Source organism: Ahaetulla prasina, chromosome 14, assembly GCF_028640845.1.
Source record: "Ahaetulla prasina isolate Xishuangbanna chromosome 14, ASM2864084v1, whole genome shotgun sequence".
Classification (NCBI taxonomy): Eukaryota; Metazoa; Chordata; class Lepidosauria; order Squamata; family Colubridae; genus Ahaetulla; species Ahaetulla prasina.
In genome coordinates this window covers 16,629,090-16,642,510 of record NC_080552.1, presented here as the reverse complement: position 1 = coordinate 16,642,510, position 13,421 = coordinate 16,629,090, and the positions used below count along the sequence as shown (strand labels likewise).

The 13,421-nt window shown below is 44.1% G+C and overlaps 1 protein-coding gene across 2 annotated transcripts in view; it reads right to left on the bottom strand.

Moving 5' to 3' along the window:
- Positions 1 to 13,421, bottom strand: part of VPS35L (VPS35 endosomal protein sorting factor like) — a 57,062-nt gene that overhangs the window by 5,745 nt on the left and 37,896 nt on the right. For both annotated transcript variants that reach the window (XM_058157894.1, XM_058157893.1), the window contains 8 exons: positions 12,558 to 12,638; positions 9,813 to 9,876; positions 8,483 to 8,581; positions 7,515 to 7,592; positions 6,625 to 6,739; positions 1,036 to 1,175; positions 241 to 406; positions 14 to 132 (listed from right to left, as the gene is read on the bottom strand). In XM_058157894.1, coding sequence (XP_058013877.1) covers positions 14 to 132; positions 241 to 406; positions 1,036 to 1,175; positions 6,625 to 6,739; positions 7,515 to 7,592; positions 8,483 to 8,581; positions 9,813 to 9,876; positions 12,558 to 12,638 — 862 coding nt within the window. The remainder of the gene's footprint in view (positions 1 to 13; positions 133 to 240; positions 407 to 1,035; positions 1,176 to 6,624; positions 6,740 to 7,514; positions 7,593 to 8,482; positions 8,582 to 9,812; positions 9,877 to 12,557; positions 12,639 to 13,421) is intronic.

The window sequence follows — 13,421 nt, the reverse complement described above, 5'->3', positions numbered from 1 at the left end:
CGTTCATTCTCACCTCATCTTTTCCAAGGTTCTTCAAATGCTCCAAGATTTGGCTTATCACCGTTTCGCACAATCTGCTCGTTTCTGCCAAAAACTTAGTGTCTCCGCCATACAAGGTATCGTTCGATTCGACTGGGGGGAAAAAGATTAAATACGGGAAAGGGAGGTCAATAAGAATTTAGAAGGCTAACACTTGAAGAACCTTCTGCTACCATCTCCCTGCTTTGCCTTCCCTCTCACCTTTGTCTATGTGATAGAGGTAGGTCTCCTGGCTCATTGCCGAGAGAAGATGCACCACATTGGTGTAGATTTTGACTTTGTCATCACTGTTGTCCTCCCAAGTGTAATCCTGGATAACGTTGAGCAGCCCCCGTATGAGAAACAGCACACCTTGTTCAGGATGGTCCTGGGGGGAGCAAAGGCAGGTGAGATAGGAGCTACCCTTGAAGAGCATCTGGAAGCTCCAGTTGGTGCAAAATGCAGTGGTTTTGTGCAGACCCCGGTGTGCACATGTATCACACCTCTCCTGCGGGAGCTGCATTGATTGTTGATTTGCTTCCTGGTGCGATTCAAGGTCCTGGTTGTCACCTTTAAAGCCCTTCATGGCTTGGGACCAGGTGATCTGAGGGACCATCTCTTGCCGGTCAATCTCTCTCTCTCTCCCTCCCTCCCTCTCTCTCTCTCTCTCTCCCCCTCCCTCCCTCCCTCTCTCTTTCTCTCTCTCTCTCTCTCATTTTTTTTGGCTGAGCACCCACTTTGCATTTGAAGAACTGTATTCATTTCTTTTCTTTTTTAAATTCTCAGAGAGGGAGCGAGGTGGGGGATTTTTAATTTGCTTTATCTTTATCTGGCTGCTGATTTATGGCTGCCATAGAGGGGTGGTTTGATTTGAAAGCCATTTGCTTCTTCCTTCTATCTCCCTCAATTTCAGCTAGAGGGGAGGAAAACGGTTACTTGTCTGAGCAGCTAGCCCAACCTGCAGCTGGCGATTACTAAGGGTGCTGCCATACTAGCCTCCTTATCTTTTCCACTTACAGGAACGATTAGCAAAGTTGAAAAGAAGTTGCAGAGGAATTCCAAGAGGTAGGCTTCCGAAGGCCGCAGCTTCCCATCTATGTTGATCATCTTGGGTACCTCGGGAACCAGACTGATTGCCGCTCTGAAAAAGGCGTCCGCTATAAAGAGATCACAGTTGGGGGGGGGGTCTCATTAGCAGATCAAACTTAGATCGCTCAACATGCCCGTTATTCAAAATGGGTTACAGTCAAAAGCCCAAGAACACGATGGACCTTTTATTCAATGGGCTTTGCCTTCTTTTTTTTTGGATGATTCTTGACGAAGGAATCTTTTATTTTATGTATGCCGAGAGCATATGCACCAAGACAAATTCCTTGTGTGTCCAATCACACTTGGCCAATAAAGAATTCTATTCTATTCTATTCTATTCTATTCTATTCAGTCTTAGTCTTAGTCTAGTCATTTTTTTGAGTTCTTGCAACTGTTAGAAAATTCACCAAGGACGGCCTACACTAGAAGATCTCCAAGGTCCCTTCCAAGTCTGTTCTTCTGTTATTTTACTGCAAGAATGATGGCTGACATATTTCATGTAATGACCAGTGGTGGGTTTCAATTTCTTTTTACTACCAGTTCTGTGGGTGTGGCTTGGTGGGCATGGCAGTGGAAGGATACTGTAAAATCCCCATTCCTACCCCACTCCAGGGAAAGAATACTGTAAAATCTCCATTCCCGCCCCACTCCAGGGGAAATTTACTGCAAAATCCCCATTTCCTCCCAATCAGCTGGAAATTGGGAGGCAGAGAATAGATGGGGGGGGGGTGGCCAGTCAGAATTTTTACTACCGGTTTCCCGAACTATTCAAAATTTTCACTATCGGTTCTCCAAAACTGGTCAGAACCTGCTGAAACCCACCTCTGGTAATGACCCTAAGAGGCTCACAACCAACAGTAACCACAACTGGATAAATACGGGGTAGTCCTCAACGTACGACCACAATTGAACTCAAGGTGTAAGTTGAGGACTACCTGTAGATGCATTGATGGTGGAGTTGTGTCCAGCAGAAGGACCCTGAATTTCCAACCAAACTTGAATTTCTTCTGAAAATGCTCCCCAGTTCTTGACAGGCCTGTTTTGGGTTTTTTTCCCATATGAATTTGCTGCATGAGTGAATTATGAAAACTTAAGGGAAATAAAAGCCCATTCCAGCAGTAGAAGGAGACCAAGATATGGAAAGCTGCATAAAATATAGCTTCCAAAACTTGTCAGTTTTAGGGAGAAATTGTAACTGATCCACATGGAGAGATATCTGAACCGGCTAAGATCTTTCTGAAACCCAAGAGTTAAATGATAGTTGATCTAAAAGGAAAAGGAGACAAGGAAATATCTTTTGCTTCTTAAATTAATGGATTGGGCTACTACTTATATCTTAAATTTCAACAGCTCATTTCCCAGGAACAGATGGATTTATTGTCTCCCTAAAGATTCTTAAGGCAAAAGTCATACAATGTATGATTTTCAAGGCTTCTCTTCAGTTATCCTGGTTTTAAAAACATGCGCTATCTAGAGTCTAGACTACAATCACATCAGTGGACCAGTTCAATTTTACCACCAGGGACAAAAAAAAATCCTATTTGCACACTGTTAAGAATCTAATTCTGTAAACAAGAATATTTTGGGCTTCTAAAATTATACATCTCCCTTATCTCTTTTAAGTGTAGCTTTCATCAACTCACTTATCCCCCCAGCTCAGAGTTCACTTTAGGCGAAAAACAACAATTAGGGACAAACATTTGTGTACATCAGAGTTAATAACTTGCATGAAAGAGCTCAGTGTTTGTGTTATCGCTAAAGTCAAACAATGCAATTAGCATTTTGAAGGCAGACGTCTGACTCAAGTGGCTGCAAGCAAAAGTATGTAATTAGGATCATCCTTTCATCCCCGGATAATTTCACTTTTTATATAAACCACAAAGCCTGTTTAGATCCAAAAGTGATGGAAACTGTGATAGAACGTCAGTTGAGGACAAGCCTGGATCAAACCGTGATTGTCCACAAGGGAGGCCAAGACCGGCTGCATGCCAACTGAACCAAAAACGGTTCTGATCAAATTTGGTGAAATAGAAGCGTTGGAAGAAATATCCGACTGGGTTCAGTTCCAAGTGGGGAAAAAAGACACTGGAAACATGGAAACTGCTTGGAAGGATGGTTTAATGGAGGTCACATGTTCAAGGTGTTGAGCGAAGAACCAGAGAGGAAAGGAGAAGAAGAGAAGAAGAGGGGAGAAGGGCAGAAGGGATGCTGAGTGCCTGAGTTTATACTCTCTGTGGCGCCCCACCTTGGTGTTTCCTGTTCCTGTATAAGAAATGTACCCTGATTGGTTGTCAAACTCCCAGGTGGTCTAGGGGTCTTAGCTAATGTTGTAGGTTGTCTCTCAAGCTTGCTTGAGCCTTGCCACGTGGTGAGTTTCTGTTGCTAGATGAATCCTATTGTGTTGCAGATGATGGTCCATTGACAAAGGTGGGAGGGGGATGAGTGAGCTTGGCTGAGGCCTTAATGGCCCATTGACAGAGGTATGAGGAGGCAGGAAGCTGCTTTGTCTTTAAAACAGGTTTCTCCATTTCTCATCTATTCAATATCCTCCAAAATATTTCATTCTTCTAGGAGAGGGGTGAGGGCTAACTTCCTACAGAAGGACTGGGAAGAAGGTGGAGGGTCAGGGCGCATTAAATTAATGGCTGTGGGCACGTGTGTGCGTGACCCCCCCCCCCCGGCACTCCCCCTGCTTTTGGCACGCGAAGGCAAAAAGGTTAGCCATCACTACTCTAAAGCCAGGGTCAAACAAGCATATAAAACCAAATAACCAGGACTGGATTGCAAAACTTCAGGTGATCCTGGACAGCGTTGAAAAAAAATGCTGAACAATACGAAAAGGTACAATTCAGAATCCCCTTTCCGAAGAATGTCTATTCTTTGTGAAGCTAACTCTTACTCTGTCTTTAGAATTATTTTTAGTCCTCCCAACCTCCTGCCCAATAAAGAGGAGGGCAAGTGAAGTTTCGGAGCAAACAAACAGCACCCACGAATTATCGGGGAGGGAACGACGACAACAACAACAACAACAACGAAGCCATCACAGCTGGCGGGTGCTGAAAAGTGACTTCATGCTGGCTTGTCTACAAGTAAATACAAAATGTCCCTCCTTGACTAAAGCTATTGTTTTTAAAATGCGCCTGGATGATACAGTCAGCGTTACTCTAAACCCCTCTCTGTTCTCATGATGCCCGCCAAATGACGCCTAAACAAAAGGAAGCCACAGCTTTGCAGGAAATGGGCTTAGTCAGTGTCCCACATCAGCTTGTTTGTCTTTACAGCTGGAATTTGCTCGCAAAAGTGCGCAGTGCTGACAACGTTTGTTATTGGCCTGAATAGAGCAGGATCCAATTCTCCTGTGCAAAGGCCAGGGACCATCTAAATGATGCGCAAAATCCCTGGGGCCTTGCAACTTTCTCCCCCTTTCTGTTCATCCTTCATCACATCACAACCCTGATTCTAAGAGAGAGAACTAATCATTTATTTATTTTTTTAAATATTAAACTGAAATCTTTTGTTTTTCTTCCAAGAATTCTATCCCACCGGTTTTGGAGCCTTGCTTCCTACAGAAAACAAACCCTGCTTTGTCCATTCTTGGAATCTCTCCCCTTCGGACAAGATAAAGGGAATAATTATTACCTTTGGGTTGTTTCCTATAATATTTGCAGGTTTAGTGTTTTTCTTTCCCCAGTTTTGCAACTTTTTTTTTTTCTCAAAAGAATCAGCGGGGGAGAGAAACAAGATAGGCTGTTTCAAAGAAAGATGTTTTGCACTGCTTCTGAATGGACAATGAGCAAGAGAAAATGTAGAGGGAGTAGAGAAAAGGAAGTACTTTAATTAGGGAAATGCCGATTTCTCTCTCCTCTTTATCTGTCTGCAAGGGACACGGTTTTGTGCTTTTGTTTTTAACATTATGTCCAAAATGCAGTCCTATTTATTTTTCCTCCCTTAAAGATAAAGGTTCCCCTCGCACATATATGCTAGTCGTTCCCGTTTCAAAGTTGAAGAGCCAGCACTGTCCAAAGACGTCTCCCTGGTCATGTGGCCGGCATGACTCAACGCCAAAGGCGCATGGAACACTGTTCCCTTCCCACCAAAGGCGGCCCCTATTTTTCTACTTGTCTTTTTTATGTGCTTTTGAACTGCTAGGTTGGCAGAAGTTGGGACAAGTAACGGGAGCTCACCCCGTGACACGGCACTAGGGATTCAAACCGCTGAGCTGCCGACCTTTCGATCGACAAGCTCAACATCCTAGCCCCTGAGCCACCACATTCCCTTTCCTCCCTTAGTTTCCCATTATTTTCATTTTGTTTTTTACAGCCTGATAAGCTAATAAAAAATTTCAAAAGGCATAATGCAGTCACATTTAAACATTTGTTCAGTTGCGTTCTTTAAAAAGAAAACACAAAAGAAGTCCACAACCCTTACGTCTTTGTGATTCCAAACCCCGGCTCATGCTATTTCGGAGTTTTTCCCTCCTGCATATTATTATAGTAGTCCTTGACTTGCAATCACAATTGGGACCAGAATTTCTGCTCCTAAGCAAGACAGTTGTTAAGTGAATCTTGCAGTCATTAAGCAAATCTGACTTCCCCTACTGAACTTTGCTTGTCGGAAGGTCAGCTGGGAAGGTCGCAAATAGGGATCACACGACCCTGGGACACCACAAATGTTGAAAAAAGATGCTGGTTGCCAAGCATCCCAAATTTTGATCAGGTGACTACAGAGATGCTACGATGGTCATAAATGTGAGGAGCAGTCGTAAGTCACTTTTTTCAGTGCCACTCTACCTTCAAAGGGTTGCTAAAAGAATCGTTGTTAAGTCAAGGACTACTTATATAGTAGAACTGCTTTTCACCCACATGTTCCGTAAAATGTCTCTCTTCTGCCGAGGAATGAATAGAATAGAATAACAGAGTTGGAAGGGACCTTGGAGGTCTTCTAGTCCAACCCCCTGCTTAGGCAGGAAACCCTACACCACTTCAGATAAGTGGTTGTCCAATATCTTCTTAAAAACTTCCAGTGTTGGAGCATTCACAACTTCCGGAGGCAAGTTGTTCCACTGATTAATTGTTCTAAACTGTCAGGAAATTTCTCCTTAATTTTGGGTTGCTTCTCTCCTTGATTAGTTTTCATCCATTGCTTCTTGTCCTGCCTTCAGGTGCTTTGGAGAATAGCTTGACTCCCTCTTCTTTGGGGCAGCCCCTGAGATATTGGAAGACTGCGCTCGTGTCTCCCCTGGTTCTTCTTTTCATTAAACTAGACAGACCCAGTTCCTGCAACCGTTCTTCATATGTTTTAGCCTCCAGTCCCCTATGTTATGTAGAAAATGTTTCTCTACCAAAGGCAGGCCAACCACAGGAAGCATAGCCAACTCCCTTCTCAAGCTCTTTAGGGAAGATTTAGAAATCTGAGCAAATCTCTTTAGTTTTGCCTCTAATCTCTAAAACCAACAACAATAACAACAACAACAATGCCTTAGAAAATTGGGCAGTTTATCGCTCTGCAGACTTTTACCTTGTGAAAGGCACTGGTTAGCCAAAGCAACTTGTCCAGAGTGCAGGTACAAATTGAGACGGGTAAAAATGCCGGTCAGCGATGGGATCGTTATGAAGCAGAAGGCAACACAAGCCTAAAATTTAGGAAAGGACAGTTTCTGAAGATCAACCACAACCAGGTTTCTGAGATTCAGACTTTTAGTATTTAATGTTAACAATATTAACAATATTTTTTCTATATTTTATTAAGTTTATGTGCCACCCATCTTACTCTGCAAAGCCACTCTTTATTTAACCTATAATGCAATATAAACAACGTAAGTAAGGCAAAGGTAAAGGTTCCCCTCGCACATAGGTGCTAGTCGTTCCCGACTCTAGGGGGCGGTGCTCATCTCTGTTTCAAAACCGAAGAGCCAGCGCTGTCTGAAGACGTCTCCGTGGTCATGTGGCCGGCATGACTCAATGCCAAAGGCGCACAGAACGCTGCTACCTTCCCACCAAAGGTGGTCCCTATTTTTCTACTTGCATTTTTTTTTACGTGCTTTCAAACTGCTAGGTTGGCAGAAGCTGGGATAAGAAATGGGAGCTCACACCGTTATGCGGCGCTAGGGATTTCAAACTGCTGAACTGCCGTCCTGTCGATCGACAAGCTCAGCGTCTTAGCCATTTAGCCACCGCGTCCCTTTATTTATAAACAACATAGCCTTATATTTAATGTAATAAATGTATAGTATAATGTAATTCAGGCCAAACAAGAAACCGGTTGATGAAGTTTCCGCAGGTCTTTTAAAAGGCGGATCCAGTTGGAGAAGATGTAGATCAGACTGAGATCTTTTCGCTTACAAGGAATCATCAAGCCAAGATTTAGGGTTAGTTCTCAACCACCAATTGTTCCATGTCTGCACTTACCCTGACAAATGCCGCTGTTTTTCTGGAATGATTCCCTTTCATTACTTTTCTTGTTTCCATCGCCAACTGATTCACGCTCTGTTTTGGAAGATAAGGTTACCAACGTGAACAACTCTGCATCCAGCCATTTATGGGCTTGCTAGTTTCTTGATTGCCCAAAACTACTTCTATATAAACAAAGAGCAAACCCCACTCTCTTCTAGCATTGATGATGTTACCTAGTTGGGTAATGAAATTTCTGCAGAAAACAATCAAACTCAGAGAACACCAAGGACCTCTCATTTCAACCTCCCTGAGCTACAAATATTCTCCTTTATCAATACCAAGAGCACTTCAGTGGTTAAGATTGCAGTGCTGCAGGCTACTTCTACTGCCTGCCGGCTGCCTGCAATTTGGCAGTTCAAATCTCACCAGGCTCAAGGTTGATTCAGCCTTCCATCCTTCTGAGGTGGGTAAAATGGGGACCCAGATTGTTGGGGGCAAGAGGCCGACTCTGTAAACCACTTAGAGAACGCTGTGAAGTGGTATACAAGTCTAAGTGGAATTGCTATTGCCCTCCCTCCCTCCCTCTCTTCCCAGTGGTTAGAATGCAGTATTGCAGGCTAACTCTGCATTCCCACTGCCAGCAGTTCGATCCTCACCGGCTCAAGGTTGACTCAACCTTCCATCCTTCCGAGGTCGGTAAAATGAGGATCCAGATTGTTGGGAGCAAATAGGCCGGTTCTGTAAAACTGATTAGAGTGGGCTGTGAAGCGATATATAAGTCTAAGTGCTATGGCTATTTATAGCAACCACCTGCCAACGTCTGACCTAACACACTGGTCCAAATCTTCCTTCGCTCCTGTTCAAACCTTTAGGTAGCTGACCTTGCAGGGCTGAGAGAAATGTCGGCAATGATGATACACAAAAAACATTAAGGAGCAAAAAAAATAGCTGCGCCACTCATTTGTCCGTCAAACTATGCTTACATGGATGAGCTGGACCAACACAGGTTCCAAGTTGCAAAACATGGATCTGGCTTCCACGTAAAAATTCAGTTGCTGCTCAAAATCCCGGCCAAACGATACCTGGGATTAAAGAGATTCACAGAGAGAGAGAGAGAGAGATGTGGCTGCGGTGTCTGGTTACCCATTCTTTCCATTCTTATTGGCAGCGGGAGTCTCTAGGGAAAGAGTTGCAAGGAAGCGCCTCTATCCACCCTCCCTGGCAATAAGTGGGAATGCTTTTTCTTCCTAATTTCATTCAAAAATTAGGATTTTCCCCTCTTTCTCACGCTCCCAAGGAAGAATGAACATTTGATGTCTACGAACCAGATTGGACCTCCTCCCACAGATCGTTCCTGTTGAACGGCAAGACGAAGTTGTGAGGGTTGAATTCTGCAACAGTCTAAAGATGCTGCCTGCACCACAGCCGGAGGGGTGGGGAGAGGCTTTTTCACCCTCCCCAGGCTCTGGAGCTTTCCTCGAGCCTCCGGAAGGGCAAAAACTGCTTCCCCCGGGGTCCGGAGGCCAGAAACAGGCCCATTTGCGGACTTCCGGGAGGCCCATTTTTTGCCCTCCCAGACCCTCTGCACGGCCCCTGCACTTACCTTGAATGATGAATGGGCCATGTGGAGACTCCTGGGAGGGGCGGGGCGGGGTGGGCATGGCCAGCCAGAGGTGGCATTTGGCGGTTCGCCAAATCCCTGCAAACCTTGGCTAGAGAATCACCCAAACCTGCCAAACCCCCAGGATCACCCGAACCCTGCCAAACCCCCAGGAGCCCACCCCTGCTACAGGGTCCATCATAACCATCAGGACATTCTTCACAAAATGAGCCCAAATAAAGGAGGTCCAGTTCAGGGTGGCGCAGTGGTTACGAGTGCAGTACTGCAGGCTACTTCTGCTGACTGCCGGCTGCCTGCAGTTTGGCAGCTTGAGTCTCAATGGATCAAGGTTGACTCAGCCTTCCGTCCTTCCAAGGTGGGCCAAATGAGGACCCAGATTGTTGGGAGCAAGAAGCTGACTCTGTAAACCGCTTAGAGAAAGCTGTAAGGCACTGTAAAGCGGTATATAAGTCTAAGTGCTATTGCTATTGCTATGGTGAAGGCACCAGTCTAGAAACTGGAAGACTGTGAGTTCTAGTCCTGCCAGCTAGATGGCCTTGGGCCAGTCACTTTCTCTTAACCCTCAGAAGGAGGCAATGACAAACCACTGCCAAAATTTTGCCAAAAAACAAACAAACCTGGTCCAAGAGGTCACCAAGAGTCAACGTTTGACTCAATGTCACCTCTCCCATCCCTAGAAACAGATTTCTCACCATTCTTACAAATCCATTGATCAAGGATGCCAGCGTCCGCTTTTCATCTTCCAGGGTCAACGCGCTAGAAAAGAACATTTTAAAAGCATCCGTTGTTCAAAAATGCAATGTTTGTGTAATTCCTTAGGGGTCTACAGATAGTTCTCGACAAGCGCTCAGATTGTCACGATCCTAAGTGTGTGAAAAACCTGTCTTAAGTCACTTTTTTCCAGGGCTGTTATAACTTCAAACGGTCACTGAACAAATGGCTGTAAGTTAAGGACTATCTATATAGCACTTGTTCAGTGTTAGAAGTACCAGATGTGTGTTCTCAAGAAAGCCAGTGTTCACTTCTATGTTGTGAAGAAGGAAGACTGAAGAATCTGAAAAAAACTTGGGAGAAGCCTTTGAACTGTGAATAATTCTAAAGTACTATTTCAAACAACAGATGGCTTAGGGCAACTGTCTTATTATTGCACATGTTGTTGGTTACAACAAAAATCTTAACAGACTCAACACTGGATTTATAGTTACGGGCATGAAAACACCGTACATTTGTTTCTGCAGATTGGGAGACATATTCATGCAAACAAAAATTGGTTTTGCATTTGTTTAAATTCAAATTCCTGGAGTTAAGGAAGGAAAGAGAGTGGGAAACCTGCATTTTGTTCCCAGCGTTGGCCAAGAACTCCCAGGAAGATTGACTCCGCATCCTGGGCAAAGTTCAGATGTGATAATATGCAACAGACTTAACATACAAAGCTTCTGAAAAGCCTGCGCGCACACACACACACACACATCCTGTCAGTAGGGGGAAGAGATAGCATCTCTGCTAGGCAGGCTGAAAAAGTGTATTTCTGGCAAGGGTACAGCAAGGAAAAGGGTTCCTTCTCGATAATACTTGGCCAAAAAAAAATAAATTCTGGCATCACAAGTCATTCACAGAATAGAGAACATAAAATCTTAAGGCTGGAATGGATCTCGGAGGTCTTCTAGTCCAACCCCCTGTTTAAGGCAGGAGACCTTATACCAATGGTTGTTCAGTCCATGTTTGAAAGCCTCCAGCGATGGAGCACCCACAATTCTGAGAGGCAAGTTATTCCGCTGACTAATTGTTCTCACTGTCGGGAAATCTTTCCTCACTTCTAGGTTGGATCGCTCTTTAATAATCTATCCGTTACTTCTTGCCTGCCCTCAGATACTTTGGAGCAGGGGGTCTGCAACCTTTGGCAACTTTACGACTTGTGGACTTCAACACCTCCTCATGTGCTGGCTGAGGAATTCTGTGAGTTGAAATCCACAAGTTGCCAAGGTTGCAGACCAGGGGTGAAATGCTCCCGGTTCGGACCGGATCGCCCGATCAGGTAGTAATGGCGGGTGGTTAAAAACTGTATTTTATTCCAATGTCATTTTAAATCATATTCTATTCCAATTCCATTTTAAATCATATTTTTATCCAATTCCCATTTTAAATTGCTTTAACCATGTTGCTTGTATCTTTCGATTATATTGTTTTTATTTGTTTCCTAGTACGATTTGATCGCTTATTACTAACCTTGACTATCATTAAGTGTTGTATGTTTGATTCTTGATGAATGTATTTTATGCTTCTTATATACACTGAGAGCTTATGCACCGAAGACAAATTCCTTGTGTGTCCAATCACACTTGGCCAATAAAAAATTCTATTCTATTCTATTCTATTCTATTCTATTCTATTCTATTCTATTCTATTCTATTCTACTCTACTCTACTCTACTCTACTCTACTCTACTCTAATCAAATCAAATTTTAGTAATAATTTGTTTCTGGAACTTTGCACTTTGATATGGCCCAAGGGCTAATCAATCAATCAATAAAATAAAGATAACTCTGAAAATAAAAATAAAGATAACTCGGTGACAGCCCCTCAAGGCCTAGAAGACCTAATGGCCAAGAATGATCAAGTACTGGAATTCAGAAAAGGAAAGGACTACATTTTCCAGATGCCTGCGAGCCATGACGGTCAAACCGGGATAAAACTTCCCACCTGTCCGGCTGGCTTCACATCAAACACCGTGGGCTGAATCCTGCCCAACAAAGCAGACGTTCTCAAAGTGGAAAAACTGGCTGACCATAACAGAGACAGAAGGCAGGACTGGAGCTTCTGTGTTCCTGGCACCCGATTGCTACTAAACAGGAGATCAGTTTTCTGCAGAAAGAGCAATTAAAAATAGCATCCTACAAGGGAGAATTCATTTCGGGAGAGGAAGGTTTGCCTTCAGTTCTGCAATAAGCCAGTTTCTCAAAGGGACTCGCATCAATTCTGCCTTGTTCTTGCTGGCGATGAAGCTGGGGTTTTTTGCTTCCTTTCCCCCCCCCTTCTTCCAACAAAGCTTTTCTTAATTTGAAAGTACGTCTCTCTCAAAAATGTGTCACTTGCTTTTTTACCCTTTTCAGAGCTCTTGAAATGTCCCCTCGCCCTCTCTCTCTCTCTCTCTCTCTCTCTCTCTCTCTCTCTCTCTGTTAGTTAAACCATAAAGTCATTTGCCAGAACTTTCCTTGAACTGGGATTTAAAACAACACATTCCCCTGTTGAAGGTTTATTTTTTTCCCCATTCCCTGGACAAATGGCAGCCTTATTAAAGGATGGTTATAAAAAGAACTGGAGCTTAGAAAAGTACTGTCCCCTTCCATTCCTTCCTTAAGTCTACCCTGGAACTCAGAAGAGGTCATCAAACCCACCTTTCTAGGAGGAAAAATGGAAGGGAAAGGAAAATAACTTACTTTACCGAATCGTGCATCGTTTTGCATACATGCAGCAGGGCATTGAGAATGACGGGATCCTTGGTGGATTCCTGTTGGTGCCTAGGAAGGAAGCACATGCAATTTCAAAACCATGAGCACGAGAAACGTCTGTGCCGAAGACTTAAATGAAAAAATGGTAAGGCATATTCAAACAAATTCAGAATGGCCAGAGAAAGTGGCCCAAGGAAAAATTAAAATTAAACCCTTCTAAATGCAAGAAATAAAAGAGCAGATGTTTCAAGAGGCCCGATTAGAGATGGACCTTTACAGGATGTCCAATAGGCAAGAGAGGTGGGTGAGCGTTTAAAGACAACTCTTGAAGGAATGACTTGGATAGCATGTGAGTAGCAGCAAACATGTTCCTGACAGTGCAGGCCTTTGGGGAAGGGAAGGGAAGGGAAGGGAGGGAAGGGAAGGAAGGAAGGAAGGAAGGAAGGGAAGGAAGGAAGAAGGGGAAGGAAGGAAGGGAAGGGAAGGAAGGAAGGTAGGAAGGGAAGGAAGGAGAAGGGGAAGGAAGGAAGGAAGGAAGGGAAGGAAGGAAGGAAGGAGAAGGGGAAGGGGAAGGAAGGAAGGAAGGGAAGGAAAGAAGAAAGGGAAGCAAGGAAGAGGAAGAAAGGGAGGGGAAGGAAGGAAGAGGAAAGAAGGAAGGAGGGAGGGAGGGGACGAGGGAAGGGAAGGAAGGAAGGAAGGAAGAAAGGAAGGAAGGAAGGAAGGAAGGATGAAGAAGGGGAGGGGAGGGGGAGCTGAGTGATCTCAGCTTTGTGACATTGTTACAAAAGTGATTGACCACAAGGCTCTGAAGACAAAGAGACTGACTTGCGAATAAGGACTGGGCAGTCCTTG